At 53.3% G+C, this 25,747-nt stretch overlaps 2 protein-coding genes and 1 long non-coding RNA gene across 8 annotated transcripts; 1 reads left to right on the plus strand and 2 right to left on the minus strand.

Moving 5' to 3' along the window:
- Window positions 1-494: 494 nt before the first annotated feature.
- Window positions 495-15,260, minus strand: ZNF821 (zinc finger protein 821). 4 transcript variants are annotated; one of them, XM_050904149.1, is made up of 8 exons: window positions 15,196-15,260; window positions 14,778-14,986; window positions 11,573-11,664; window positions 4,513-4,638; window positions 3,850-3,992; window positions 3,168-3,272; window positions 2,101-2,267; window positions 495-1,381 (listed from the first exon to the last, which is right to left on the minus strand). In XM_050904149.1, the coding sequence occupies exons 3-8, from the start codon at window positions 11,610-11,612 to the stop codon at window positions 727-729; spliced, it is 1,236 nt and encodes a 411-aa protein (XP_050760106.1). In that variant the 5' UTR covers window positions 11,613-11,664; window positions 14,778-14,986; window positions 15,196-15,260; the 3' UTR covers window positions 495-726. The 4 variants fall into 4 exon arrangements, with proteins under 4 accessions (XP_050760106.1, XP_050760107.1, XP_050760108.1 ...); XM_050904150.1 differs by lacking the exon at window positions 11,573-11,664; XM_050904151.1 differs by lacking the exons at window positions 11,573-11,664; window positions 14,778-14,986; window positions 15,196-15,260 and adding an exon at window positions 4,734-4,789.
- On the minus strand, window positions 7,408-9,888 carry LOC127021187 (uncharacterized). The gene is made up of 2 exons (XR_007767173.1): window positions 9,311-9,888; window positions 7,408-8,031 (listed from the first exon to the last, which is right to left on the minus strand). It is a non-coding gene; the product is annotated as an uncharacterized LOC127021187 (long non-coding RNA).
- Window positions 15,261-15,641: 381 nt separating the features above from the next.
- IST1 (IST1 factor associated with ESCRT-III) lies at window positions 15,642-25,476 on the plus strand. Of its 3 annotated transcripts, none has more exons than XM_050904144.1 (10): window positions 15,642-15,727; window positions 17,832-17,931; window positions 18,561-18,741; window positions 19,000-19,087; window positions 19,399-19,482; window positions 19,894-20,004; window positions 20,392-20,598; window positions 21,698-21,790; window positions 22,991-23,036; window positions 24,215-25,476. In XM_050904144.1, exons 2-10 carry the CDS (start codon window positions 17,844-17,846, stop codon window positions 24,412-24,414), a joined length of 1,098 nt encoding a protein of 365 aa, XP_050760101.1. In that variant the 5' UTR covers window positions 15,642-15,727; window positions 17,832-17,843; the 3' UTR covers window positions 24,415-25,476. The 3 variants fall into 3 exon arrangements, with proteins under 3 accessions (XP_050760101.1, XP_050760103.1, XP_050760102.1); XM_050904146.1 differs by lacking the exon at window positions 15,642-15,727 and adding an exon at window positions 15,775-15,790; XM_050904145.1 differs by lacking the exon at window positions 15,642-15,727 and adding an exon at window positions 16,122-16,184.
- Window positions 25,477-25,747: the final 271 nt, after the last annotated feature.

The raw sequence follows: 25,747 nt of genomic DNA on the forward strand, positions 1-25,747 counted from the left end.
AACTCTTTCACTTGCAAACCTGAAATGCTGTTTAAGTGAAAATTAACTTATGAGTAAACCAGCAAACTTGTTTGCTGTTTGCTTACCTCAGTCAGCCTTTCTGTTAGTGTTTATATGGGGTATCTTAGAACAGGAACTCAGTTTCCTCTTAGTTTTTCCATGGATGCTACTGCAAATAAGCACATAATGATAGTGTTAAAAGAAAGGGTCTGCACAGCCATTTCCAGGCAGACGACATCCTTCTTTGCTTCCTTTTTATGGGCACAAACTGCGAGGGATTTACTCCTGGAGGAGTTGTGGACTATCAAAGTCCTCAGCTCCGTAATTCATGCTGCAATAAACAAGATCCCTTTTTAGTGAGGTAGGCTTTCACCTACAGCAGAACTGCAGCAGCCCAAACCCATCTACGGGGCAAGGGTCCAAGAACAGGACGAAGCACAAAAGGTAAAGAAGGGGACTAAATAAACATGAACATTAATTTATTTTTCCCTCTGTTCACAGGCTGTGACTTGGCCCCCAGAGCAGACTGTATCCTCAGAATCTGCTCCCACCAGGGCTACTTTGGCAGATCTCTCTCAGCTCTGTTCTCCTCCTGCGTTCAGAGGGAAACCAGAACCATCTGTCTGGGAGAGTCAGCCAGGGACCCACAGCAGCCTCCCGAGTGCAGAAGCCTGCTAGTGCACCTGTGGCGGGTGCGGCAGAGGTGGCACAATCCTTGGCTGCAGCTTAATGCAGTGCGCTGTTGCTCTGCTCCTCAAAGGTCATTTTGCCCAGCAGCTGGCTCTCCAGCTCCACATTGCTCACTGGCAGCTGGAAGAAGTTCATTTCAGCTGCCAAAGCGGCCATGGCAGAGGGGTCCTGGCCAAACTGCGCCCGGAGCATCATGTCCATTTTCTCCAGGCGCCGCTTGAGCCTCTTGGCCTCGCGCTCCCGGATGAGCCGGGCCTGCCGTTTCTCTGGGGTCTCGTTTGCGCGTTTCAGTCGCATGGCTTCCCGGTCTCTCTGCAGCCGCCGCGCCCGCTGCTCATCTGTCTCCTGCATGCGCTGCAGGCGCTTAGCTTCTCGATCCCGCATACGCCTCACTTCCCGTTCCTCGGGTGTCTCATTGTCCCGCCGGCTCTTCTTGGCCGTGCGCTCCCGCTCCAGACGCTGCAGCCGCACTTCCAAGGGCTCGTTCTGCCGACGAAGTGCCCACTTTCGCATGCCAGGTGTCTGTGCCTCCAGCAGCTTACGATAAGCAGCACAGTTGTTGCACACTAGGAGGATGCCTGCAGGATACACAGGGGTGTGAAAGGCAATGTCTTTCCCCTCAACACTGGAGGGGCCCTCGCTCTGTGGTGCCGGCAGGCGATCTGCACTGAGCACCTCTGGCAGCTTCTCACTGGAAAGCAGAAAGAGCAGAGAGTCAGAGACTTGGTGCTGACGGAAGAGTCCCCATCTCAGACTGCCCGGGGGCTGCAATGAGCAGTGCCCCTACTACAGCCCATGACAGAGGCCTCTGCTAAACCATTCCTGCCCACAGACATGTCTGAGTATCTAAAATGAAGCAACATCATATCCGGGGGTAGGAAGCAGGTTAGCCCAGAGCAGTATCCTGGCTGGAAGAGTGCAAGAGCAGGAATTAGCCAGCAAGCTGCTCCTCCCCTTCATCTCTGGATTTCTCCTTTCAGCCCTATTCCACTGGATAATCTTCCACCAGGCAGAACACAAACAAGGAACGTTTTGCTTTCTGCCTGTAGTCCTGCTCTGGAAATGATGAACCCATCTGGGCAGTACAGACCTACTCTGACAGATTGCTGGGCAAGGGAAGCAGTTGATATTGTTCTCCAGTGACTGGAGACGCCAGTGCTTTCTGCACAGCTCTAGTTCTTCACAGAGCTAAGGAACACCCTTTTAGCAGCACAGCCCGTGGAGGTCTTAGCAGGTGATGCAGAGCTGCAGGCAGGAAGGGGTCGAAGGAATCTCACTCACTGGGGGCGTTCACAACTCTCCTACAGGCCTTAGTGGGTCCAGAGCCATGACTTCTGTGTCATTTAAGGCAACCCACCTCATCTTTAATGTGGGTACCCTAGCCCACTCACCAGCCAGGGTGACCCTGACCTGTTGAATGTGGCGTGGCTGGTGAAGCGTGCTCCACACACTGCACAGTTTGACAGCTGGTCCTCCGAGTGGATCAGGAGATGTCGCCCAAGGGATCCTGGTGAGCTGAGGGCTCTGCCGCACACAGGACACACGTAGCTCTTGGCACTCACCACAGCTGCAGTGTGCTGCAAAACAACAACTAGGTTGTTAGTTACAAATTGCCCAGCTCCCTGCCCAGCCTGAGGCATGCTCAACAGATACAGCAAACCATTCAGTTCAGCCTCTTGGAACACTTTACCACTAAACCTCTGTCTGACAGCTCCTAGACCAAGCTCAAGACATTTGGGGTGTCACAAGTCAAACAGCAAGGAGGAAACCTTTCTACAGCTCCACTCCAGTGCAAGAGAAACAATTAAGGCCAAAACACTTGGATCCTAAGGCCTGACCCTTGTTTTCAGAAAGGCATCTGAGGAGCTGCTGTTGCTGGACAAAGCGTGACTGGACTAACAGTAGGCAGGATGCTGGTGAGGAAGCGCTTAGATGGAGACAGTCAGCTGGCGCAGGTAAGCGGCCAGTTCAGTTCTGTTTCATTCCTTCTTTTACAGACTTTGATGTGCTGTGAAGAGAGCACTGACAACAAAACCTGTGAGATTCCAGCACAGATTTCCTGCAATACTGGAATCATTTCAGAGGAAGAACAGTTGTTTTCATGGGTAGGAACTGTGATAAAGGTACAAAATAAAGAACTGAGTGATTAGGAGGAGGGTTTCTTGTCTCACTGAATGATGTAAAAATTGCTTCCATGTTTAATCTGAAGGAACTGCCTGGTCTTAGCCTGCAACTGCTTGCAGAGACTGCCTTGGGATAGAGTTGTGTTTTCCAGATCTGCAGACCAGTGCCTTGCTGATTCTTCCCCCAGGACACCCTCTGGACACAGTTTACTGCTGTAAACTTCAGTGACATCCTAGCTAGAAGCTCAGTTCTGTGACTGCAAAGACCAGAACAAAGCCACCGTGTGCTTCGGGTTGTTTCTGGATTTGGGGCTTAAGGCCAGAGATATCCCACAGTTTGGAGCCATCCCCTACCTGGTATACGTGAGCAATGAGCTGCTCTCTGCTTCCACACTCCAGCTGGCAGAGGGGGCACTGTGACAGCCCCAGTATACGGTCAGCATTCAAACTCTCAGGCACCTACAGGGAGGAAAAACCACTTTGGTGTAAGGCACACAGATTCCGCCCCCCAGCCACCCCACCCTCCCTTAGCATCTAGTCAACGCTGCAGGCAGGCCTTGACCAGATCGAGCGCTGTGTGCCCAGTCCCGCTGGGGCTGGTTTGTGTTCTTGCAGTCTGAAACTTCCTTTGTGTAGCCTCTGAGCAAAACTCCGGCTGTCTCGGGGAGAACAGGCAGAGGCCTCGTGGCCTCCACTCGCACCCAGGCTCTTGCCAGCGCGGTGGCTCTGGTAGGCAAGGCCTGCTGCGTCGCCCGAGGGGAGGGGAATTCAGTCAAAGGCACCAGAACCGAAGGAAGGGGGCACACTCTGCACAACCACCTTGGCCAGCCAGGAGAACGGCAGTTTGTGCCTGCTATCTCCTGTTCCTGGCAGCCCAAGAGCTCTTCGTACCCTTTCCTCCTGCCAGGAGATGTTGTTTGGAGGAGGTGGGAGGGAGAAAAAGATAAGAAACCATGATGAGGAGAAGAAGCGTTTAGACAATACCCTTCTCTCTCCCTGGGAGGATAAGGTGAGTGCAGAGCCAGCACACACTTGCCTCATTTTCTCTCATTAGCGGGGTTCCAGCCACAGGTTGCTCTGCATTCTCTAATTCTTTCTTCACTTTCACCATTGAGCCATCCTCCTCAGATGTATGGGAAGAAACTTCATCCTGGGTGGTTTCCTCATCATCACTGCCACCTGGAACATGCAGAACAGTTATTCCAAGTGTCAGGACCCTGCAGGCACTCGTAGGCCTTAACTGTCCCGACCAGCATCACCTGGGGCCTCTACCCACCCCCTCCGCCCAGGGGCTCCATTTCAACTCAGGCTGGGGCACTTCCAGGGACCAAAGTGCTCTGTGGAGTCCCTGGACCTGGCCTGTCACCCTGCCTTGCTTGGCAATCACTGGCCCATCAGCCGGACCTGCTGCTGTTACTGCCCTGCTCTGGTAAGTCGGGACTGCATCCCAGTGGTGAGGTCATTGCCCGGTCTGTGTTGTGGTGGTCCTTGGCCCCAGGCTTGCCTTCCCTTAGGGAGCAGCCCCGCTCTTGCTCTTTGCTGACAAAGTCCTGCACAGGAGCCAAGGGCTAACCCAGAGGAGGAGATGGGTAAGGTGGCCCTCAGAGGACCCCCACAAGCTGTGCAGCACCTAGCCTCACCCCTTGTCAGAGTCTCCCCAGTCCACTACCTTGCCATTACTGGAAGGGGCAGAACTCACTGCTGCTGGAGTCGGGGTCTTGCAGCGGATGAATGGCTGGCCTTTGGTCCCCAAGAGCTCCAGGAAAGTTGTTTTTCATCATGGCTTGGCGGGCTTGCTCCTCCAGCCCTGCAAAGACTTGCTCCCCTGGCAGCCACAAGGACAAAGAGTCAGACTGGTGCCATTCCATTGCTTTCACCACCAAGGCTTGCCAAAAACACAACCGCTGTGGGTCTGCTCACCTGCACTGTGCAGAACCTCTGAAGTCACCTCTCAGAAAGCATTTAAGTAACCTCTCTGCTTGCCTACCCTGCAACACCAGCCTCTTCCACCTGCTGATGTGAGTCCGGTCCCTGTGTGTAGAACAGTCTCGCTAGTGGAAATGTCCAGCATTAGGCTGCTCTCTGCATACTCTTTATATGCCACTCCAGCCACAAAAAAACCTGTGAGATCCCATGTATCTGCCACATGTAGCCAGGTGGCTTTCTCTGCTACCAAGCTATCTGCCAACAGAGCTATAGCACAGCTCTAGGTTGGGGGGAAGCTGCTCGGGAATTATGACATTATCCCAGACCAGGCATAGTGCTGTGTGGCTCTTCTAAATCATTAAGTCCTATTCCCTGCTGTAACAGGCAACTGGCACAAAAATAGTATCTCCCCGAGTGCCTGGCACCTCCTCTGCTCTCCACAGCGATACCAAAAGCAGGGGTTGTCCTTGGCATGCTCTGTCACCACCTTCTGTCCCGGGAGGACCGAGGACAAGCTGCCCTTCAAGAAGGTGTTTGTGCTCGGAGCTGGTGTTCTCCTGCTTACATGATGGGTAACCTGCTTCACTACCTTGCCTTGCCCAGGAGTGGCTCTGGCTAAAATAAATCTCAGTGACATTTCATACGCTCAAAACAGAAAACTAAGGAAATGAACCCAGAAAGCTGAGATGCTTGTTTAGGATAGCTTACACTCTGTTTTGTTGAAAGACACTGATCACTAGTACCGCAACTCAATAGGAGATGGCAAACACATTGAAAGAAGGCAATTATTTGTGCTTCTCTGAAAGAAAACTTATACAGCAATCCCTGCTAAGGAGAACTTTAGGTTCCAAAGCATAACAATAAAAGGCAACCATTAATTTTCATACTAAATCAAATGACTTTGTTCCAGGTTTAGTTGTGATTTATCTTTCTCAGTGGATAAGCTGGGAGTGCTTGGGACAAGGTGCTGAAGGTCCCAGCGGGCTAGCTTTTGGGTTAAATTTATCAACTGATTTGTAAGTTCTCAAGAACCACTCAAAGCATAAATGTGAAAATGCTAAGGAAGACGCAGTACACTTTTTCACATAAAACAAAAGTCAAAAGATAGCTTTCAGAAGAAAATTGTATCTTTTAGTATGGGGCCACAACTGGCATCAGTATAACCAGAGAATTGAATTCTTGACCCATTGAGAGAGCACCAGTCCTGTTACAAGGACAGGTACATTTCCACATGCTAAACTGTTTCAGCCAGCTTTGCCCCATATTCATACTCACACTGCCTTTCTGGTGCTTACCTCGCAATTTCCGGCAGTGCTTTAAAAAGCAGTAATTTATGGAAGATTTCAAAGACCTTCAGAAGTTTCACGGAGACTGTGGGAGAAGAGTTTTAGTTCCCAACATCCCCATGGAGGTTTCCAAAAGCATTTGAAGACATTTATCATTCTGTTTCAGAAATGTGAGAGGTTTCTGTAGAGAAGACTTGAGAACACAATCCACGCCGGCTGAAGAGAGGTGCTGAGGAGCACCCTAAGTCTATTTGTCACTGAAAGCAGCAGGTACCATCGTGACTGCTGTGGCACATGTACCCCCATCAGAAGCCATTCCAGCACTGAATGGTTTTCATAACCTGGAGTGCTGCTTTTACATCTGGACCACAACCTCACATTGGTGGGACTGAGATACAGACTGTATGAACAGCAGACACCACAGAATTGCAGTGCCTCTCCAAGAAGCAGATATCCACAAACCACCCAGATAAAAGCCCAGAGACCAAAAAAGCATTGCAAGACAAAGAGAAAGTATGGTGAAGTGAGGAAACCTGCAGAAGACAGGACAGATGTAAAACTATGGTGGGAGACATGCTACCTGCGACAGAGTTACAAAACAGGATTCCCAAATACCACCGCAACTGCTAGTGGCAGCAGTTACGTGTTTGCTTTCTTCCCCCTTTCCTCTTCCAGATGGCTTACGTTTCCACTGAGCAGCAGCGTGGAGTCTAATGGCAGGTAGGCTCCCGCTCAGATATACAGACTATGCAGACAGTCTGCAGGATTTTAAAAGCTGTGATCTTTCTATGAGGTGACTAAGGAGGGAACTCCTCCCATCAGTAACACTAGTATCAATCACAACTGAGAGAGTGATTGTGTCTGCCAGTGGCCTTTCTCTACAATGTACCCACAACCAAGTTAGCATTGATTCAGCGCAGTGCAGAGAACAATCAGCTTACAGCCAGAAATGCAAACTGTTAACCAAACCAGTGCTGTTAGCAGACGACATCTTGAGCATTCTCCACTAGCCTGTATCTAAAAAGGCATCATGGAATTGGGAATGACAAACTTTTAAAAATGCTATCTTTAGCTTCTACAGAATTCCTTATGTATTAAACTAATATTGTCTCCAAAAGAACTTAGGGAAGAGCGTCCTGTTCATCTACTGATGGACTAAGTCCGACTTTGATGAAGCTTTAGAGCTTTAATGTTTGACAGGTACAGGGTTATACTCTTACTGTTTCTGCACACGCATGCTCACATACAGACACTTACACCCCCACCTCCACCCCACGCTGAATACAATTCCATTCATTTGGAAAGGGAGGAAGACAGGCGACAGCTTTAGGATCATTGCTATCAGTAAAGGATGTTATGCTCAATAGTGAATTCACAGACTCTTCTCCAGAAGTTTCTTTATTAAATACAAAAAGGGCTGCAGGCTGACCACAACACCAAAACAAGTCACTGTATTTCTTTTACAAACAGCTAGAGACGCAGGACAGTGAAAGATCATACAAATGCCTCTGCTTTGCACTCCAGTTCTCCTCTCCATAATCTCGTAAATGAGTGGGATGCCAGGTGAGCAGCTGTGGAGGTAGGGGCCAGCCCTGCGGTACTGTGCAACAGGGGCAGTTATGACTGCTAGGATCTGGTGGTGTGTCAGCTCGGTAGCCAGAATTCATTTTTTTCCTGAGCCCTTCCCTTCTTGAACTGTATGAATGCAGGATAACTCTCAGGTGTTCTGGAAAATAAACACACAAACAAACAACCCCCACCCCAAAATCCACAAAACAAAATCAAAAGAAACTGCATCATTCCCCTGTCTTCCTTCCTAAACAGAAAGGTCTCTCAGAGACGAGCCACTTTACTCCCTCCTTGTACATCAATTTAAAGTCCCTGTTCGTGTAGGTCTTCTCTGTGTTCCTTTCCTGGACCTGAAATTTGCAAGTCTTTCCACCACTGTGGATCTAGTCCACCTGCCCCATCGCTATTCTGGGTTGTCCACACTGCTGTAGTGGTTACTGAAATGAAAAACAACACAATTGAAAGAGTTAACAATGGCAGCCCACAGAGCCCTTTAAGAAGCAAGGATTTTGATGCAAGTAACATTTCTGCTCGGTTTTGAATGCTGGGTGCTATTTCTTGCAAGATACTTTCTCTTGAAACTGAGAATATTATAGTCAGCAGAATTCAAGGAACACTGAAGAGCACAGAATGTGTGTGTGTCAGAGGGAGAGGGAAGGAAATAGAGGATTAATGGGATATTGGGACCACGATAAATAGAGATAGGAAGTGGGAATTAATTTGACTAACAAAAGCTGTTCTCAAGAGTTCTGAAATAAGCATCACTTGCAAAGGGTACAAGCAATAGAAAGAAAAGCAGCTCATGGGACAGCAGGGAGAGAAAACAAAAGTGCACGCTAACACCTGCAGCAAATTTTTGGCAAGCACAAGAACAGTGAGCAGCCTGTAACTGATGGAGTGACAGTGCAGCAATGGATGGGCTTGAATGCAAGATCAGATGAATTGCTTAGAGAGATTTTATACTTTAGACTCTGGGAGAAAATAAAGACCAAACTGAACCAATTAAGATATCTCCACAGGAACAATGTAACTGCATTGTATTTTTCAATTCAATGTGGAATGAGCAATGCAATAAGTATATTCCAGTATTACAGTTTTATTTGTTACCACTTTGTCAGGGGTAAGTGTTTTTCATGCACCATGTGGCAAAACAAAATTAAATTAAGAGCCAATTATGTGCTGCAGCCCTGCCAAAGGGGAAATGACTACAGTTAAAACTGTAGAAGGATTGGCCATCGTGCACAATGAAACTTTTGTGATAATAGCTATTTTTATCATTGTTTCTGTATTATTTTGAATTTCCTTACGCATCAACTTCCACTTAAAACTGTTTTGACTTGTAACCACACAACTTCCCAGCCGGTTGCACTGCATGCCAAAGAAAGTGATTCTGAGCTAAGTGAGGACAGCAAACCACGTTGTTGTGAGAGCAAGGTTAAATGAGGGCCATGCCAAGCCTGGAAAGTAACCCTGGAAAGAGGTGGCACCAAGCAAGCCAGGAAGAAGAGATCTGCAGCTGTCACTTGCCCTAGTGAACCCAAGAAAGAAGATAACGTGGAGTGGCCATGCAAGTAAGAAGCAGGCACCGTCCTCCCACAAATTTGTCCAGTTAGATATTCACAGTGGTATTTATGCAAAATCAAAGAGCACTTCCCCAGCCCCGTAGCCTGCCAAATCAGACCCCAGCTGCAGAGAACTGCGTAAAAAGCTGCATACCTGCTGTCCCTTTTATTCCTTTCCTCCCAACCACTTCAGTCCCTGTGAAGAAGTCTCAGTAACGTGTCTGCTATGTCTCAGCCTGACTCCTCATTCTGCTGGCTCACCCAGTTCTTGGAGCTGATGCTCTCTCCGATTATCCTCGTCAGTGCACTGCATGGCATTTCTGGGCCCTCCAGATACACAGCAGGTTAGGTAGACAGAGAAGTCCCAACGATTTGGTGGTGTTCATCATAAGACAGACAAGATTTTCCATCCCAAGGTGGAGACATCACCATTGACATGTTTCTTGTATCTTTCGGTCCCTTTATTTTCTTGTGGTCCTACTTGCTGCTCCTGATGGCTCCTGTTGAATAGTTGCTCTGTAGCAATGTACTGCATGTAAAGGAGGTGAACAGGTCCCAGAATTCCTCTCTATGGCATACCAGATGCCATAACCTCAACCTCATGCCCGCTGGTAGCATGTTTGTCAGATAGCTTCCCCTGAGACCAAAACTGGAGATACAATCCCTTGTATTGCAGGTAAAAAAGCAACGTTCATTGTGAAAACAGTGCACAACTGAACTCTGTAATATGTATAGTTTTGTAAATAATAGTACAAGCTTCTGAAGAACATAACCCTTACGCAGTGGAGTGCAGAAAACAGCCCACCGGAACACCATGGAAACCACCTGCACCATTTGAGCTGTTGTACCCCTTGGTTTCCATACATGAGAGACCATGGCTCTACACCAGGGGAGATAGCGTAAGTGCATGCCTTACGTAAGTCTGATCTAAACGGCAGCAGTAATATCTGGGCATTCTCAGAAGCAGAAGTGTGTGAACACAAGATGTGTTACTGGCACCACAGGACAAAACACAGCACATTGAAATTTCTCTAAGGAAGACAATTCCAAAGTCATTAATGTACTATCAGGCAAATCAAAACGATGCTCTGCCCACTGTTGAACCCAGCGCCCAGAAGCAGGAATAGGAGAGCACAAGTCAGCGCAGATGCCAAAAGCCACGCCTCAAGACTCTACGCTGGCCACCAAGGAAAGCTGTGTCAGCTCTCCCATGCCTAGCTCTAGCAGCCAATGGGGCTTTCAAGTCCCAGACGGAGGTAATTCTCCCCAGTAGACTCACTGAGTGTGCAAAGTGTTAGGCTATACCACAGTGTATTTCGCTCTAGTACAGAGAACAGCATACATAGATTACTGTTGCTGTACCCATACAAAAAGGCAGCACAGAGAAACAGAGACACATGCAAGCCAGCAGCATCAGCAAAGTGAGGCAGTTAGGGCTGCAGCATTGAGCGCTCTGTCCCATACTCCTGACAGCTACTACAGCTTAGCAATACCTAGGGCCCTCTCATCAGCCTTGCTTCCACATGTCTACAGAAGTGGAAATCTGTTTTCCTCATTCTAGCCCAAATTCCAAACACGTCTCCTATGAACAAGGGCATAGTTTCAGTCCCCCAGCTTCCCTCTGCTGCAATCAGTCAAACAAAAGCTGCATATGTGCGGTTTCCCCTTCGCAGCCAAACATCCATACGTGGCTCCCAGCTCCACTAACATCTTGCTGTAGCCGGCCCACAAGAAGTGCTGATGTACAGCATCTTCAGCCCTTTCACTATCAAACAAATGCCAGGGTCTCGACAACGCTGGAGAACCAGCGATCTGTCCTACCAGCTCAGCTCAAGAATGATCTGACAGATAGCATTTATCTGTCCAGTAAATTACTTAGCCACTGCCCATTCCCTGCAAGGAAAGAGCAAATAGGTTTATTTACATTATCTGGTAGGAGACTGAGGTACAGTGACCTTAAGTGACACGTCCAAGGCCAGTCAGTTGAGCCTGCGGTAGGGCAAAGATCAGAACCCAGGACTTCCTGGCTTTCAGCCACACACTCAAACCACCTTGCCTAGAACTTACTTTGCTACCCAAGACGGGCGAGAGCCCCGAAGTTACACTTCTTAGTATACTACCTTGCACTTGTGACAGTGTGAATGCAAAGCACAGCTACAGGCCCTGCACGTACACACCTACCTTTACCGCATTCGTTGTTTGTTCAAGCCTATCCCTGTCCTGCCATGCCAGGACACAGCCAGCTCCCCTGATGCACAGAGCTCAGTTTCTCTTCTTACAGTCCCTAAGATGAAACGGGAGTAACCACCATTCCCCCACAAACTGTACCTTTTCATCATTCCCCTCCTCCCCGTCTCACTCCACAACAATCCAGCTAGGGCAAGGATCCCACAATGCTGTGTAACATAATACTCACAGTGAACTTTGTTAGGAGTGGTCTGTTTCCGACGGGACATGTTTCCCTGACCTGGGAGCACAGAGTGTTCGTTCCCTCAGCAGAGGGCTCACCTGAGAAGAGAAGAGCCTGTCACACACACCACCCCAACCTTCTGAGCCTCTGGCCAAACGCAGCTGGCTGTCTCAGGGTCATTCCCCACCCTTCTGCCTACAGGGCTCGTTCTGCATCACCACAGCCACATTCGGTGCCAGCGTCCAACACGACCCACAAGCATTTCACAAACCACCGTGTATGGGCAGTCCCACCCAGTTCTCAAGCAAAGTTACAAGCAATCCTGTCCCCAGCATACAAAAAGCTAAGAGTGCCCCACTTCAAGAGCGACTGCGATCTCCGTCCAAACACCCTTCTCCCTCCTGTCCGTTCCCACGGCCGAGAGAGCAAGAGCCTAATCAAACCTGCAGACCCTGCCCCACCTCTGGCCCCCACCCCGAGAGAGATGAGGGGACACAAGGCCCCACCACACCCAGAAGGCTGGCCTCGGGCTCCCGATAACCCAGCCCAGGTGGACAAGGGAACCGGCCGCCCTACGGTCACAGCTCCAGACACGGCGGCAGCGGCTGATGGTACGGCGTGGCCAGCCCAGGGACAGCTCTCAGCCCAGGGACAGCTCTCAGCCCAGACAGACGCCCCTCAAAGGGACTGACCTCACGGCCCTCGCAGACAGGCACAGGGAGAGGGAAAGAGCGGGGCTGCTGCGCCCTCCCTGCTGCCGGGACCTCCCTGGGCAGGCAGGGCCGGGCACAGTTCGGCGGGGACACGCCGCCTGCCCTCACGTGGGGAGGGACCACCGACACCCCACCTCACATGGGGAGGGATGCACCCCCCTTGTCCCTCACAGGTGGGGACACACCGACCCCCTCCAACTTTACAAGGGGGGAACATCAACTCCTCGTCCTCAGAGGAAGGAATCAATCCCAACAGTCCCTCAGACAGACAGACAGACAAAAGGAGGAGCTGAACCCATTTCCCCCTAGACAGACGGACACAGGGATCCCGCCAGCCTCCACCGACAGACAGGCACAGGGATCCCACCAGCCTTCTCAAACAGATGGACACAGGGATCCCGCCAGCCTCCCCAGACAGATGGACACAGGGATCCTGTCAGCCTCCCCAGACAGACGGACACAGGGATCCCGTCAGCCTCCCCAGACAGACGGACACAGGGATCCCGTCAGCCTCCCCAGACAGACGGACACAGGGATCCCGCAGCCTCCCAGACAGACGGACACAGGGATCCAGCCAGCCTCCTCAGACAGATGGACACAGGGATCCCATCGGGAGGATCCATCAGCATCCCACAGACAGATGGACACAGGGATCCTGCCAGCCTCCCGCCGACAGATGGGCACAGGGATCCCGTCAGCCACCTGAGACAGACGGACACAGGGATCCCACCAGCCTCCTCAGACAGACGGACACAAGGATCCCACCAGCCTCCTCAGACAGACGGACACAGGGATCCCGCCAGCCGTCTCAGACAGACGGACACAGGGATCCTGCCAGCCGCCTCAGACAGATGGACACAGGGATCCCATCAGCATCTCACGGACAGACGGACACAGGGATCCTGCCAGCCTCCCACCGACAGACGGACACAGGGATCCCGTCAGCCCCTCAGACAGATGGACACAGGATCCACCAGCCGCCTCAGACAGATGGACACAGGGATCCGCCAGCCCCTCATACAGACAGACACAGGGTCCCGCCTCCACGACAGATGGACACAGGGATCCACCAGTCTCCTCAGACAGATGGACACAGGGGTCCCGCCAGCCTCCCACCGACAGACGGACACAGGGATCCCACCAGTCTCCTCAGACAGATGGACACAGGGATCCCGCCAGCCTCCCACCGACAGATGGACACCGGGATCCCACCAGCCTCCTCAGACAGACAGACACCAGGATCCCGCCAGCCTCCTCAGACAGACAGACACCAGGATCCTGTCAGCATCCCACCGACAGATGGACACAGGGATCCTGCCAGCCTCCCACCGACAGACGGACACCGGGATCCCGCCAGCCGTCTCAGACAGACGGACACAGGGATCCTGCCAGCCGTCTCAGACAGACGGACACAGGGATCCTGCCAGCCGCCTCAGACAGATGGACACAGGGATCCCATCAGCATCTCACGGACAGACGGACACAGGGATCCTGCCAGCCTCCCACCGACAGACGGACACAGGGATCCCGTCAGCCACCTGAGACAGATGGACACAGGGATCCCGCCAGCCTCCTCAGACAGATGGACACAAGGATCCCACCAGCCGCCTCAGACAGATGGACACAGGGATCCCGCCAGCCTCCTCATACAGACAGACACAGGGGTCCCGCCAGCCTCCCACCGACAGACGGACACAGGGATCCCACCAGTCTCCTCAGACAGATGGACACAGGGATCCCGCCAGCCTCCCACCGACAGATGGACACCGGGATCCACCAGCCTCCTCAGACAGACAGACACCAGGATCCCGCCAGCCTCCTCAGACAGACAGACACCAGGATCCTGTCAGCATCCCACCGACAGATGGACACAGGGATCCTGCCAGCCTCCCACCGACAGACGGACACCGGGATCCCGCCAGCCTCCTCAGACAGAGGGATCCAGCCGGCAGCCCCAGCACACGGGAGGCGGCAGAAGGGAGGGATCCAGCCCGCCAGCGGACGGACCCGCAGACAAACGGACCCCGCTCCCCTGGCAGAGGGACGGGCGGAGGAACCCCGCCCGGGCCCCCGAGGATGCCGAGGGACGGCCGAGGGACCCAGCCCGACAGCCCGGACAGACGGACCGGCCCGGCCCCCGGCAGGCAGAGGGACCGACGCTGCCGCCCCTCAGGCGGACGGCGGGATCCGGCCCGCCCCTCGCGGCGGACGGCCCCGGCCCGCCGCCCGGCCCGCCTTACCCGGTCCCGCTGCAGGCGCCGGGGAGCCGCAGACAGACAAAGGGCCGCCGGACAGACAGACGGGCAAGATGGCGGCGCCGCCGGAGCGCGCGGCGCGGGCGCGGGCACGGGCGCGGGCACAGGCACGGCCCCGGGAAGCCCCTGGCACGGCCCCGCCGCGGGAAGCCCCCGGCCCGGCGGCGGCAGTGCCGCGCCGGCTGTCAGAGAGCTCGCCCGCGGACCCCGGCTGCCAGCTTTGCGTTCCCCGCAGCATCTCACCTGTTCTTCATGGATCCGTCCCCGCCAGCAGCTCCCGGCCGCCCGAAGGAGGTCATTCGTGCCAGCTGCGGGTCTCGCGTACCGCGGCGGGCAGCCCGGCAAGCGGCGCCGAGCCCCGGCCCCCTCCGCTGGCAGCTGCTTCTCCTCACGCCCGGGTCGGGAAGCGGCTGCCCCTGTGCCACCCGAGCTCACCAGGATCTCGGCTTACCCTGCAAGGTCAAAAACCACGATTTCACTATTAATTTAAAAGCCACCACGTGCGTCGTGAACTCGTGCATCCGTTTCGAAATGAACCGCCCCGCACCGCACAGTGGGGGCCTCTGGGCGGCTTCCCCTCGCGGGCCACCGTCAGCCCCAGAGCAGCCGCCTCCGCAGGGGTCTGCGGGCACCGCCTGGAACTCACGCCGGGCCAGCTTACCCTCGGGGCTGCGCTGCCCCGGAGAAACGCAGCGGCAGGACTGCAGCCCCCGGGACCGGGACCGGGACCGGGACCGGGCTCAGCCTCGGCCCCGGCCCGACCCTCCCTCACGGAGGCGCCACCGCCGCCTTGGCCCTCAGAGAACCGGAGACCTCTCCGCCCGCCCGCCCGCGACCCTGCGCGGTGTCTTCAGCCGAGCGGCTCCCGTCCCCCGTAGAGGCGGGGCTCACGGCAGGGGGAGACGTAGGCGGAACGCTGTGCTGCCGGAACCGCCGCGCCGGGGGGCGGGTACCGGCGGGCGCCTATCGGGAGGACTAGGCGCACGCTCGCACGCAGGGATCCCTCCGCTGGGTCATTTAGTCCCTCATCGCCGCTCTCCTCGCTTGTGCCGCCGCCGCTTCTTCCCCAGGACGCCGCCGCGTCGGTGCGGCGGGCGCCTGGTGCGGCTTTGCCGCCGTAGCTGCCGCACCAGCTCCGTCGTGCCCCGGGTGAGGTGTGGGGAGTGCCGGCTCCGTGGATCCCTCCGCACGAGGTGAGGTGGTGCGGCTGGGGCCCGCCATTTTGGGTGCCTGAAGCTTGCGCGGAGGGGCGGCCGGTGAGTGGGCCTGTGGCTGTGGCGGCGGCGGCCGAGCTCGGGGCGATGGGGCGCGCTCGGTGGCTGAGAAGGTGCTGGTAGTGAGGTGGATGCCTTGCCCCAGGTGCCCGCTGGCGGGGCTGAGGGCAGGCCCGGGGCCTGCCCCGCCCGCGCTGTGGAACGTTCCCTCGGCGCCACCTCGCTGGGGACGGCAGCGGGGAGGGAGGGGGGTCTCTCCCCCTCGGCCCCGTCAGGGTGCCGCTGCGCCGGTGAAGCTAACGCAGGGTCTGCTGCGCTGCCTGCGCGCTTCTCTGAACTAGCCCTGCCCATTGGGCAGCTGCGCGGCGAGTCTCGCCGGCTGGTTAATGCTCCTGGAAACAGCCCTAGCGACAGGCTCATTGCTACGCTAGTAAAGGTTAGTTTCGGTCTGGTCAGAGTAGCAGCCTGTTTGCAGGAGGGGATGGGAAGGCAAGGTACAGGGAAGGAAGAATTGGATCAGCCTTTCTGCAGCGGCGTGGCTGAGAGCCTCATGCGGGAGAGTGAGGGCAGCAAAACTTTTTAGAATGACAGCAGGATGGTTGTGAAAGAATGGCTGGTGAGCTGGCTGCTACTTAATGGCTGTATTTTGAATTAATCTGTTAAAACGGGTTTTTGTTAAACAGAATAGTTATTTAATAGGTGCTTTTACAGAGACATTGCAGCTCGCACTGAGGCTGTTTCTTGCAGCACTGTAAAGTTATTTTAATGTTGTAGGAGTATGTTCCAGTTACAGAAGGGGAAAACTTACTTTTTATGGCATCAGATTTATATCATGCATATGGATTTCTGTAGCAATGTTTTCTGAGCTTGGTTGGTTCTGTCCATCATTGAAATAACTATTGATGTGTGAATAGATCAGCTAAATAAACTGGATATACTCTAGATAATAGTCTTATGTAAACGACTTCTTATACACAAAATGCTATCGCTATCCAAAAGTCTTCTCCAATGTGTCCTTCAGGTACAAGCCAAGGTCTTTCTATGTGGTAGCTCTTAAGGAAGCATTTTTTGGTGAACAGTTCTTGGCATAACAAAATGCTGTAATAAAATGTCTTCAGAGTTAGTTTTCTGTAGGACTAATGGGTTGAACTGGCTCATGAGAGACTGGAGAAGTGCCAGAGCATGTGTTCAGTAAGCAGGACGAGCGTGGGGAATATGGAATGGCAACTTTTTCCTCCTGATGACAGGACTGTTACAACCTTAGTTTGTACAGACCTTGGGTTAATTATACAGCTGTTTTAGAACGTGCATATTAATAGGACAGAGGTTGGCTTGGTTCTTGCAGTTGACTTTCATGTTTCTTTAAAATTGTGGTTTTGTCAATGAAGTAACAGAGAGAGAGGATTTGACACCGTGATTGTTGTCACAGATGGCATCTTGAGGCATTGGTTTACTTCCCTCACCTTTCGAAGTAAGGGAATGAAAACATGTCTTCTAGCAGCTATGCTGTTTTTTGTGAAATCTCAGATTTTTTTCTGCTTGGGCTTCTTAGAAATCTAGGGCTGAATGGAACCTCAAAAACCTCAGTAAGCTCAGCTTACTGAACTGAGGCACAATCATATTTTCCTAGACCACTGCTGGTAGATGTTTTTCTAACATTCTTAAAACTTTACTGTAATCTGGTATTCACATTAGTGGGTAGTGTCACTTACCTAGATTAAGTAGACCTTTAACTTCTTGGTTTAGGATATGTTTTCTAACCCTGTTCCTATTTATGGAGCAGCCCCAGTTTTTGATCATCTTACATCTGTTTCTGGGGTCGAGATTCAGTCTGTCAGAATGGGAATATCCGGGAAGTTTCTATTCCCTGTCGGCCTTGGTTAGGTGCAGAGTTGTAAGGTGGGAAAGAGAATGGTGAGTGCTGTAGGTCCAGTCACTTGTAAGTAACCAGATTTAGGAATAGCAGGCCTGTGCCTGTTTGGAGAATTTGGGGTTTTTGGTTTTTTCCCCGAGTGAAACAGTGACTGGTGTCTTTCTGACCAACAGCTCTTGGTTCCAATGACCTTCTCTTCTTCTCCCACAGAAAGTGTTTATCATGTTGGGCTCTGGGTTCAAGGCTGAGCGCTTGCGAGTCAACCTGCGCCTTGTCATCAATCGCCTCAAACTGCTGGAGAAAAAGAAGAGTGAGTATTTGAGGGGGCAGGTGTGACCCAGGATGCTTTTGGGGCTCAGGAGACTTGAGGAGAAGATTTTTCTGGAGTCAGGGTACTTTCCTGGGCCAAGTATGGAGTAGCCTTTTGCTCTTCCTTGCTGGACCCAGGCCTTGCAGTGTGCCCTGGTGTGCGAGTACCCGGAGAAGCAGGCTGGCCACAACATGGCCTCTGTCCACCTTCCTGGCAGGTGTCGGAGTGCAATTTAAGGGGTGCATGAGGTGGTAGCTGTGGACTCTGTGTGGAGGGACATGCCAGTTTGCCCTGGGGGACCTTTCCTGGGCCTTCTGTGCTCACAGCATATTGGGGAACTTCCTGGGTGCTGTGGGAGGCTCTCCCCACCCGTGCTGTCCTGCCCTGCCCAGACACAGATAAGGTTCTGATTGACTCTGCAGGGAAATTGAAGGTGTAGGAGTGTTTCTAGCAGCTAAAAGCCCACTCTCCTCTGCCAAGCCATGGCTGAGTGTCTTGCGCTGCAGAGGCTCGATGAAGGAGAGAGAGAGAAGCTCGTGATGGCTTTGTGTGTGGTGGGGACTGTGGGTGGGTATGGAGGCAGCAGCCCCTGCCAGCACAGTGACTGGCCTTGGGGATATGTGCTGTAGCTGAGTTGGCCCAGAAGGCAAGGAAGGAGATTGCAGATTATCTGGCAGCCGGAAAAGATGAGCGTGCCAGGATTCGTGTGGAGCACATCATCCGTGAAGATTACCTTGTGGAGGCCATGGAGATCCTGGAGCTGTACTGCGATCTGCTGCTAGCCCGCTTTGGCTTGATTCAGTCCATGAAGTAAGCTCTGGCCTAGAGGGTATGCTGTGGGAGAGGGTCCTGGGCCCAGGGAGGGGTACTGCGGGGGGCAGGCCTAGGGTACAGAAGGGCACCTGTGTTTGTCTCGGTGTCCTAGGGCCTCCAGAGACCTTTTCTTCCCCCGGCAGGGGAGACTCTGGAGCCCAGCATGGAGGATGGGGACTTTCAGGCTAAGCCGATTGAGGGCAGCCGAGACTGGGTGCTTGGTATGGAGATAGGATTGTCTTCTGTTGTCCTTAGGGAGCTGGACTCTGGCCTGGCAGAAGCAGTATCTACACTGATTTGGGCTGCACCACGACTCCAGTCGGAAGTGGCTGAGTTGAAGATTGTGAGTAGGGTTGTTTGAGGGGTTTTACACATGCAGGGTGGGGGTGATGCTGCCCGAAGCTGCTGGAAGCCTTTGTCCAGGACTCTGTGTCACTAAGGCAGAGGACATGTTTTTATGGGCTCTGCAGATGGAGACCGCAGTATAGGTGTCCGTGGAGCATCAGGGATGGCTAAGGCTGCTCAGCTGGGGCTCTCAGTGGCAGAAATGAGAGTGATCTGGGGCAGGCGGCTGTAGGGGCTACAGCAGATGTGCAGTGTGTGGTGGGGGAAAGCAAGGGCGTGCACGTTCCCAGAGTTTCTCTCCTGCGGCAGGTTGCTGACCAGCTGTGTGCCAAGTACAGCAAGGAGTATGGGAAGCTGTGCCGGACAAACCAGATTGGGACAGTCAATGACAGGGTAAGGAACTGGTGGAACAGCTGCAGCCAGCTGGAGCTGGCAGAACAGACATGCCTTGCTGTGGCTTTCTGCCCCTTTTTCCTGTGGCCAGTGGCTGATGCCTGTGGCTCACTGCAGAGCGGGGTGGGCCAGCTGTGCTGCTGGGGGCCTGCCTGCATTGGAGCACGGGAGCGTAGTGCTGAGGTCCCTGGCTGGCGGGGCCCTGCTGTGCTGGCTGTGGATGGAGAGGAGCAGAGCACATGGAGCCCTGGCCTGTGGTTGCCAGCAGCCTCCTCTGCAGCAGTGCCGTACTGGGAGCAAGGGCCTCCCCAAGGCTGCACTGTGCTCCCCGCAGCAGGTGGCCCTGGCTGGGACAGAGCTCCGCTGCGCTGCCCCGGTCCCCCTGAGTGTCTCTGCACCCTTGTGTTCCAGCTGATGCACAAGCTGAGCGTGGAGGCACCGCCCAAGATTCTGGTGGAGAGATACCTCATTGAGATTGCCAAGAACTACAATGTGCCCTATGAGCCTGACTCAGTGGTGATGGTGAGTGAGGCACCTGCGAGTCTTGAGCTCCCTTCTGGGTTCCAGTGGCTGAAATGTCCTGTTAGCGCTGTGCGGGCTTTCAGAGCACAGGGCTGTGGCATTGCAGCGAACTCAGTTGTAATTGTGCTTTGATATCTGCTAGACAGCCCTAGCATAGCACAATCCCTGCTCCTTCCCACAGCCCTACGGCATGTGGCTGTAGTTAGTCATGCTATAGTCTAGTTCCCTTTCTGATTCCCATTAATATAACTATGTAGCTGCTGTCTGTTCTGTCCTTGTTGTGTTGTCCCATCTTGTCCCGTGACAAATGCTGCATCTAATGCTGTTCAGAGGGCTGTGATCAGAATAGAGACGTGTTGGTGAGCAGAATTCTTCCACCCTTTCCAGGCTGAAGCCCCTGCAGGCGGAGAGGCAGATCTGATTGATGTGGGATTCACAGACGATGTGAAGAAGGGTGGCCCTGGAGGGGGAGGAGGTGGTGGATTTACAGCCCCGCTGGTCGGTCATGATGGACTAGTACCCATGCCAGTGATGATGCCTATGCCCATGCCAACACCAAATCCGCCCTTCTCCTATCCGCCTCCAAAGGGACCGGTAAGTGCCTTTGCTTTGAGGGTTCCCTTTTTCTGTGGAAGACTCCGATTGTGGTGCTTAGCCCTGTGCCTGCTGACTGGGAGGTGTCTGTACCTGGTAACACGATGGCCTTCTGACACATGAAGCTGGTGTGAGACTGCATGGGATGGAAATTGTTGGCAGTGCAGCTGAAGCTTCATGTTGCTGCTTGACTGTGAAGGTTCCTACCCCTGTTCTCCAGCCAGCCCCCTTTGCCTTCAGGGAACAGAGGAGTCCAGACTTAACTCCTGAGGCAGTCTTCTGACTGCCAGGCTTTTGACCAGGGGTTGGAGCTGCACTTTGAAGTTGGTAGTGTGCCAAGATTCAGTCAAGGAAATCGGGCGAGTTTTGTGGGGTGGGAACCGCACAGAAAAATGTGGAAGCACGCTGCCTTCAGACCTGCAAGGGAAGGGGACCAGGCCAGTGGCTCTCGGAGATGATTTGTTGTGAGCGTGGAAGGTGGGAGCTGAAAAGAGTCAGTCATTTACAGGATATCTGTGTAGACTGGAGAGTGGCCCAACAGTGGGATGGCTTGGAGTCTTAATATGGTCCCAGCAATGCTGCAGTGTTTTTTGTGGAAAATCTGGGCCAAGTATCATCAGCTGGCTGTTGGCCCAGACATAAATACGCTGAGGACTTGTGCCAAGTCTCGGTCTTTGAGGCACTGTTGTGTTACACGTAAGGGTATTAGCCATACCCTCGAGTGAGCCAGAGACCTCCTTCCTGTTTTGTGATACTGTACTCAGGAGAAATGGCTCAGGTGTGTTTGATGCAGGGTATTACCCTTTTTGTCCTGGTACTTCTAGTGCCTTGAAAGACGAAGTGTTTAGTCATGCTGGTTCTTTAGAATAACCCACAGTCCTGTTAGCTGGGTCTGGTTGCTCCAGGTGACTACATCTGACTTAATACTTGAGAAGAATCTTTTCCTAGTAAGTATAAACTGTATCAGGTTGGATACTTGTCTGCATTTGTCTTGGACTACTACTTTCTCTGGCTCCCATAGCAGCTGTAGGTGTATTGTGTCCCATGGTCGCTCTCCCAGGTGAGTAGTCTGGTGTGTGACTGTAATCTCTCTGTACAGGAGAACTTCAATGGCCTACCAGTGGGGACGTACCAGCCTTTCACTAACATCCATCCACCACCAATTCCGGCAACCCCACCATCATACGAGTCTGTAAGTGCCTGAGCTGAATCACCATTGTAGGCAGCAGAGGGAACCTCAAAAAGAGTGCAGTGGTAGCCACAGAAAAGGCAAATGTTCATTAAGCACATTGCTGTCAACCTTTGGCTCTTTTGGGTGGTGCTTGGCATTGCTTATGGGTGTGGTGAATCACTGAGTGCATGTGACTGGGAGAATGACTTGTGAGAAGTTCCTTGTTCAGCTGTGTGTTTAGGCTGCAAAGGAAAGCCAAGACTTATTTTACTGCGTTGTTAAAATGGTGATAAACAGTTAACAAGCAGAGTCCACAAATTCTAGTTTTTGCAATGTGAAGGGTTTATCACCTTCAGTCTGTTTAATTATGGCTTTTGAACTAATTCGTAGTTAGCCTGGATGACAATTTTGGCCGACCCAGATGATGTATGTTTAAACACTCTTCCTTTCCCAGACTTTTCTCAGTCCTTGGGGACAACGAAAGAGAGCCTGGAGTCTTCTCTTTCTATGCTTGCCTACGTTTCTGTTGCTGCAGTTCATGATCATGCCTCCCATTTTGCTTTCAGTGACATGCTTCTTGTTTTTGCAGTATCCTGAGTAGGGGTGAGCATAGCCAAGCACCTGTGTGTGCTAACACCTTGTACTAGCTGCGCGGCAGCCTTTGAGTCCGGGAGTGCAGGCACAGATGCAGCAGTTGTTAGCTGGGTGGGGGTGGATGTCGCTGACTGCAGCCCACAGGGAATGAGGAGTTATACCAGCACAACCGACCGTGCCGTGGGCCTTTGTCCCAACCGGACCAAGACCTGAGGTGGGGTCATTTCATACCTTGCTGCTGGTTACAAGGACTTGTCTATTGTTTATGAAAGAAAGGAAGCAGTAGCTGTGATTACGTGGATGAAGAGGGCAGTCTTCTCCCTCGATAAATATTTCAGACCTGCTGGTGGGTATGCTCTGTTTATCCGGTTCCAGAATGGCCAGTGAAGCTGCTTTGATTGACAGGGAGGGAGAGGAAAGTCAAAGCACTGTCTCCTTTTCTAGGGAAGAGAGGCAGATTCTTCTGAGTGTGCTGGAAGCCAGGGTCGCCTGCCTTCTTGGGGAGGGGTGGGGTATGCATTGCTCTGCGTGGGTGTGGCTGCTGTTGCCCATGAGCAGTGCCCACACACCTAGGTGATCCTGTGCCTGGTAGGAGAGCGAGCCGTAGTAACTGCGAGTCTTTTTCAGATTGATGAGCCTAATGCTGACAAGGACGCTTCTGCACCTGTGGCTGGTGAGTATGTCAAGAGGTATGGGAAACCTAGGGTGGTTAGGGGCTGTGGTTATCTTGGGATCCTAGTGTCCCTGGGAGGAAGCTTTCCATATAGGGAACAATGTATAGAACTTGACACATCTTGAGAGCAGGATTTGAGTTTGGAGAGGACTCCGATAGAAATGGAGAGTATCCTCTCAAAACAGGGAGGATCCAGACTTCCACTGGGAAACTGAAGAACCAGAGTCTGACTTCAGAGTCAGTACTGGGTCTCCAGCTTAAGCTGTCTCATTAGACCAAGTATAGGGTGTTGCAGGATAGAATCAGAAAGCAACAGCTCTAAGTGATAATTTATTTTTACATGGCGTAAATAATATTGTTCTGGAGCAACAGAATGCAAGAAGTAAGCACTAAGAGGGTAGATAGGTTTGTATTAATGTCAGTGTTGAGGTTGCATACAGCAGAGCAGGACTAGCAGAGATAGCTGTTATCCCTTGGTCCATCTGCCTAAAGGCTTACGAGATGCTTGATGCGTCGTAATTGGATCATAACAAAATTCTCCTGCCTTGTACAGTGTGATTCTGCTCTGTGTGTTTTGAAAGCACTTGTTATCTCTAGCACTTGATAAGAGCGGAGAGGGTTTTTAGAGTAAGTGGACCCTTGCAGCTCCAGCAAGGATTTCTAACGATCTAATGGAGTCCTCTGGGGAGAGTTGGTGATGCGTGCTGAAGAAGATAGGCCTGTGGGTGCACTGGATCTGGCTGCATGCTTCAGTTTGGCAGCTGGGTGACAGCATGTGGTACCTGCATGTGTCTTTAGGAGGTGCTGGAATGGAGAAGGCCGGGGCTTTGAATCCCCATGATGCAGTCCAGCCAGTATAGGCATGTGGGAGCTTCAGCCCACCCGCAGCCGGCTGTGGGCAGTGGAGGGGGATCTGCTGTCTGGTGCAGCCATGGGATAGGGTCACCAGTGTAGATCTGCCATGGCTGCAGCCCCTTGCAGCCATATAAACCTGAAACGTTGTGTTTTTCCCCATTGAGTCTATGCGCAGTTGGAGGTGTGTGACCACTGGTCCTGTTCAGAAAAATACATTGGTACTGCCTTTTTGGTAGAGCGACCTCTCTCTTGTGTGGCTCTGTTTGGCCTGGTGAGAGGGTGATGATGGTGAGGTGAAATGGTATTTCCCTTATTCTAAATAGGGCCCGGGCCCAAGTCGGAAGCTTCTCCTAAACCAAGAGCTGGAGCTCCTAATACCTTTGATAACTTTGTGCTGCCTGAATTACCATCCGTGCCAGATACGCTGCCAACAGCATCTGCCGGCGCCAACTCCTCTGCCTCTGAAGACATTGACTTTGATGATCTTTCTCGGAGATTTGAGGAGCTAAAGAAGAAAACATAAAACGGACTGGGCTGTAACTCCAATGTGAGGGGCAGGAGCTGCGACAGCTGCTTCTCTCTGAAACAGACTCCCCTTGAAACTGGTTTCCTGTATTAACCTCAAACGAATGCGCTCTTCTTTTTGAGCTCTCTTCCTGCTGTACTTAAACCAAGTGCTGCCGCTTTCCCGATCTTTGTTGCTCCAGGAGGTGAGCTGTGGGGAATCTTGTGAGAGTGGAGCAGGGAACAGCCCCTGTCGGTCTGGGTAGCTGTGCAGGAAAGCTGTGCGTGACGTTCTGGGTGCCATTCCTGGCTGCCTCTGCAGCGGCTCTGTGCCCCCTCCCACAGAGGAGGGAGGTGAAGGCTGGAACGGGACGGGGCTTTCTCCTCTCCACTGGTGGTCTCAAGGGCAGCGTCATCCACAAGCTGCCCCTCTCCGCTCTGTGGCCTGTGCAGTAAGGGTGATTAACTCCCTTTGCTAAGAGTTCTAACTAATTGTGGGGCTGAGGCAGGGAATATGGTCACGAGGAGACGTGGCATTGCCCTTGGGGCTGTGCAGTACGCTGGCACTTCTGCCATCTCCCTAGCTCCGGCTGTATCTGGTTGCAGTTTGCCTGATATCCTCTCTTGTTCCCCGCTGGACTCAGGGGGAGTCCACCTTCTCGGTGGTGGGCTCTGTTCCCCGTTGGCGGGAGGGCGGCACGGTACGGTTTCCTCTTCAGGGGCACGTTCCGCCTGAGCCCGCTGGGAGTGCGGGCTGGCCGGGCAGAGGGCTAGCGGGGCGACGCGGCCTGTGCTGGCTGTGCCGGCTGCTTTCTCACCGGGGAGCTGAGGTCAAGGGGACTCGGAGGGGACACGCGGCAGCAGCTTTGCTTACCCTGGGCGAGGGGACGGCGGGGCTGGGCGCCGGCAGAGCGCTCTGCAGCTGGGGCGGCTGCTGCCGTCGGGCAGTGCCACCGCTGCGTGTGGCGTGCTCTCCTCTCTGTAACGTACCTGTACGTAACACTTTCACACAACTTTTCTTCGGAGTTTTTGGTTGATTTGTCTCCTACGGGTCGGTTCCTAATAAAGTCTGGGCTTGTGAGCAGCTGCGTGGGATGCCGTCACTCGGGGGCTGCACGGCGGCAGGACCCTCTGCCGCAGGTGCATGGCTGTGGCAGCGCCCCGCGTGGGGAGCGGGCGGCCCTGCAGCGCTGCTGCCGCGGCTCTGCCGACCGGCGGTGCCTGCCGCGCCTCGGGCCGTGCTCCCGGCGGCCCCGGAGCCCGAGGGGGTGGCGGGCGCCGAGCCGGGCCGAGCGGCGGCCGCCCGGGATCCCGCTGGGGGCCGGGGTCCCGCCGGGGGCCGGCCCCGCCCC

Source organism: Gymnogyps californianus, chromosome 12 (assembly GCF_018139145.2).
Source record: "Gymnogyps californianus isolate 813 chromosome 12, ASM1813914v2, whole genome shotgun sequence".
Taxonomy (NCBI): Eukaryota; Metazoa; Chordata; class Aves; order Accipitriformes; family Cathartidae; genus Gymnogyps; species Gymnogyps californianus.

Bases quoted from the DNA above. Each gene is read 5' to 3' on its own strand.
- ZNF821 (XM_050904148.1), bottom strand. From the start codon at position 4,681: ATGGAATGGCACCAGTCTGACTCTTTGTCCTTGTGGCTGCCAGGGGAG. The intron at 3,273-3,849 runs GCAAGTGTGTGC...TCCTCCCTGTAG, and splicing joins CGCTAATGAGAGAAAATGAG to GTGCCTGAGAGTTTGAATGC. The intron at 2,268-3,167 runs GTAGGGGATGGC...GTTGTTTTGCAG, and splicing joins TCATTGCTCACGTATACCAG to CACACTGCAGCTGTGGTGAG.
- IST1 (XM_050904144.1), top strand. From the start codon at position 17,844: ATGTTGGGCTCTGGGTTCAAGGCTGAGCGCTTGCGAGTCAACCTGCGC. The intron at 17,932-18,560 runs GTGAGTATTTGA...TATGTGCTGTAG, and splicing joins ACTGCTGGAGAAAAAGAAGA to CTGAGTTGGCCCAGAAGGCA. The intron at 19,088-19,398 runs GTGAGTAGGGTT...CTCCTGCGGCAG, and splicing joins AAGTGGCTGAGTTGAAGATT to GTTGCTGACCAGCTGTGTGC.